At 41.1% G+C, this 3,723-nt stretch overlaps 1 protein-coding gene across 1 annotated transcript in view; it reads left to right on the top strand.

Annotated features, from left to right (window-relative positions):
- The window catches only part of LOC135098258 (transcription factor che-1-like), a 6,127-nt gene extending 2,760 nt beyond the window's left edge, over positions 1–3,367 (top strand). Inside the window, exons 3-4 of the mRNA XM_064000524.1 lie at positions 2,478–2,869; positions 3,305–3,367. Of these exons, the coding sequence (XP_063856594.1) occupies positions 2,478–2,869; positions 3,305–3,367 (455 nt within the window). The remainder of the gene's footprint in view (positions 1–2,477; positions 2,870–3,304) is intronic.
- The last annotated feature ends 356 nt before the right edge of the window (positions 3,368–3,723 follow it).

Genomic DNA, 3,723 nt, shown 5'->3' with positions numbered 1-3,723 from the left:
TGTGTTTTGAATTTTTTTTTGAGTTGCTGAGAGAAACACAAATAATATAAGAATTGTGAAACATTTTTTTGAGTTATGTAATACAAGATAAGCAAGAAAATCAATTAGTTTTGCCTGGAAATTCAACCCCAAAAAATTTTCATAAAATCTTGAGTGTTGAGGAAAAACACAAATAATACATCTTTGAGTTGACACACAACAAACACACACAAAGAAACACTGCCTATAGAACACAACACACAGGGGAAGTGTTGCAGGAAAAACATAACATTGTGTTGCTTAGAATACAAAATTTTGAGTTGTATAACCCCTTCCCACCAAAAAATGTATTATCTTGTTTGTAGTGTTGTAGTGTTACCAGATAGGGAAAGTAGTGATAATATAAGTGTTGTGCAGTGTTGCCAATTTGTGTTGCAAGAATTGAGGCTATGTTTTGGTTAGCTGTTGAAAAAAATGACCTCAATATAGTGTTATTAATGCTGTGGCCTTGTGTACAGTGTGTTGCAAGATAGATCACTGTGTTGATTATGCTGCAACACACACACACACACACATACACTCACTAATTATAAGTTTAGCATAAGTTGCTAAGTGTGTTTAAGGTTGAAAACTGCTACTTTTTTTTGTATTGAGTGTTTTATTTGTTGTGTTACGGTCAGAATGTGCTGGATTGTTGTAACACAGCATGCTTAACACGCTGCTTGAGTTGTGTTAAGTGTGCTACTTATATGCTACAATTTAGCAGCATAGTGGCGGGAAAGTGCTAATATTATGTTAAGTTGCTACTTGTTCAGGGTCAAAAAAATGTGCTATATTGTGACTGGATGTGCTGTGTTTAGCATTAAATGTGATGGAGATGCAAAAAAGTGCTAATATTATTACTTAAGTGCTAGAAAATGCTATATTTTTTGCTATATTTGTAAACATAATTTGTTATTTAGCATGGGAAATCCACAACAGAATCAAAGAAAGTGCTAATATTATCACTTAAGTGCTAAAATGGTTTATAATTTATTTTTGCACTACAATTAAGCACTCAGTAACCAATGATCTCGTAATGCTAGTGATAGTGATATGCTAAACTGCTAAATAGAAGCAAAGAGTGCTAATATTTTAAGTGCTAAGAAACTTTTTTTTTTCCTACATTTATTTATTTATTTTCTACTACAATGATCTCAAAATATCAATAGTGCTGATGGAAGTGCTAATGTTGCTAACAATCCAAGGTTGTGATGATGGTGGCTAGCAGGAAAGCGCTAAATGTCTGTATGTCTGTCTGTCTGTCTGTTTGTTTGCTTGTGTGTTTGTTTGTTTGTGTGTGTTTGGTTTTGGTTTGGCTTCTTTTCTCTCCTATTTTCTTCTTCCTTCTCCTCCTCCTCCTCCTCTTCTTCCCCCTCTTTCTTTTTTTTTTCTCCTCCTCCTCCTCCTCCTCTTTTCTTCTTTCTTTTTCTCCTTATCTCCTCTTCCTCCTGTTCTTCCTCTTCCTTTTCCTCTCTCTCTCTCTCTCTCTCTCTCTCTCTCTCTCTCTCTCTCTCTCTCTCTCTCTCTCTCTCTCTCTCTTTCTCTGTTTGTTTATTTGACGCATGGCTTAAATACATTAAATACATCCTCCTCCTCCTCCTCCTCCTCTTCCTGATGGCTAAATAGACAAGATTCTGCCCCCTCCCCCTCTTTCCAAAAAAACTCCCCCTTCAAAATTTTATCTCCCCCTCCCCTCTAATCCAAAATTTGTCACAATGCTTATTTAATCATTTATTATTATTATTTTTTTTTTTTTAATGTAATTTTAAGTTGTAAATTATTGTGTTTTCATTTTCTTTTCTTTTTTTTTCTTCTTCTTCTTTTACTTATATTTTATCATCTTCCTCCTCCTCCTCCTCCTCCTCTTCCTTCTTTTACTTATTTCCTTATTTTCTTCCTCCTCCTTGTCTTCCTCTCTTTCCTTCTTCTTTTTCTTCCTTCTCCTCCTCCTCTTGTTTACCTAACCTAATCTAACCTACCCCTACCCTAAAACTATCCTATTTTATGCATGAACTCCAGCATAACCTAACCTAACCTTAGTTTGCTCCCACAGAACCCAAACCTAACCAAACCTAACCTAACCCAACTTAACCTAGCAGAAACTTCCTAGATCAAACTTAGCCAAACTGAACCTAACTGAACCTAACCTTCCCTAGCCTACCTTAACCTAGCCAGTCACACCCTGTTGTAGCCTAACTGTACCTAACCTTCCCTAGCCTACCTTAACCTAACCAGTCACACACCCTGTTGTAACCTAACCTAACCTTCCCTAGCCTACCTTAACCTAGCCACTTCCACCCTAACCTAACCTAACCTAACCCCACCCCAGACACACAGCACCCCAGCACAGCCCATCCAAATCTCACTATTTTACCCACCAAACCCCAGCGAACCTAACCTAACCTACCCTACCCTATTTCCAGACTATTTATGCGCATGTAACCTAGTACGTGCAGGTTTCCAAGGCCTGCTGCCGCCGCAGGTGAGTGGCGACCTGCTGGTACGACCTCCCCCCCTCGGCCTGCCTCTACTGATAAAAAACCGTGACCTTAAATACAGCAAGCCCACGTCACCAAGTCTGAGCTACCCGCACAACACTGAGATCCCAAAGCAGTTCGCGTGTGAGAAGTGCGGGCGTACGTACGCATCCACGGGGAACCTCAAGCGACACAAAAAGTACAAGTGTGGTGTGGAACCTCAATTCTCCTGCCCAATTTGCAAGAAAAAGATTCAACACCGCCACACCGTCAAGATTCACGTCTTCTCCACCCACCGAAACGAGGCGGGTGACAGCGGCCCCACCGACGCCTCGCGGGATTCCCCTGCCCTCTTCCCGTCCACAGAGGGGGTTGGCGTTGGGGTCGGGGTCAGGGAGGAGTTCTTTCCGATCCCTCAGGAGGCAAATGCTCCCTCCTCACAGAATCAAGATAATTAGAGTGATTTTTTTTGGATTTCCTTGTATCCTACATTAAGTCCTATCAGCTTATGAGAGATCCTGTACCCTGCCAGGACTCCTACTAGCTAAAAAAGTGTCTTAACCTCCCTTCCTCTCAGAATTCCTGTACCCTGCCAGGACTCCTACTAGCTAAAAAAGTGTCTTAACCTCCTTTCCTCTCAGAATCCCTGTACCCTGCCAGGGACTCCTACTAGCTAAAAAAGTGTCTTAACCTCCCTTCCTCTCAGAATCCCTGTAACCTGCCAGGACTCCTACTAGCTAAAAAAGTGTCTTAATCTCCCTTCCTCTCAGAATCAGGGTAACTAGGATGTGTTTAGGGTATCCTAGCATCCTACACAGAGTCCTATTAGCTTACAAGAGATCCTATACCCTCCTAAGGACCCCTACTAACCTCTCAAATCCTGGGGGTGTCCTATCAATGTCCTGTTAGCTTATGGGGATATTTTTTTGGGGATCCTAATGTCCTAAGAGAGTCCTACTACCTTGTGAGAGATCCTATAACCCTTCTAAGCCTTCTACAAGCCTCTCAGATATCCTACTAGATCCTAGGGTGTCCTATCAATGTCCTACCAGCTTATGGGGATATTTTTTGGGGATCCTAATGTCTAAGAGAGTCCTACTACCTTATGAGAGATCCTATAATCCTTCTAAGCCTTCTACAAGCCTCTCAGATATCCTACTAGATCCTGGGGTGTCCTATCAATGTCCTACCAGCTTATGGGAATGTTTTTAGGGGTCCTAGTGTC

The sequence above is a fragment of the Scylla paramamosain genome, unplaced genomic scaffold, assembly GCF_035594125.1.
Source record: "Scylla paramamosain isolate STU-SP2022 unplaced genomic scaffold, ASM3559412v1 Contig52, whole genome shotgun sequence".
In the NCBI taxonomy this organism is placed as follows: Eukaryota; Metazoa; Arthropoda; class Malacostraca; order Decapoda; family Portunidae; genus Scylla; species Scylla paramamosain.
Note: the sequence above shows the minus strand (reverse complement) of the source record. Positions and strands in the feature narration are given on the sequence as shown.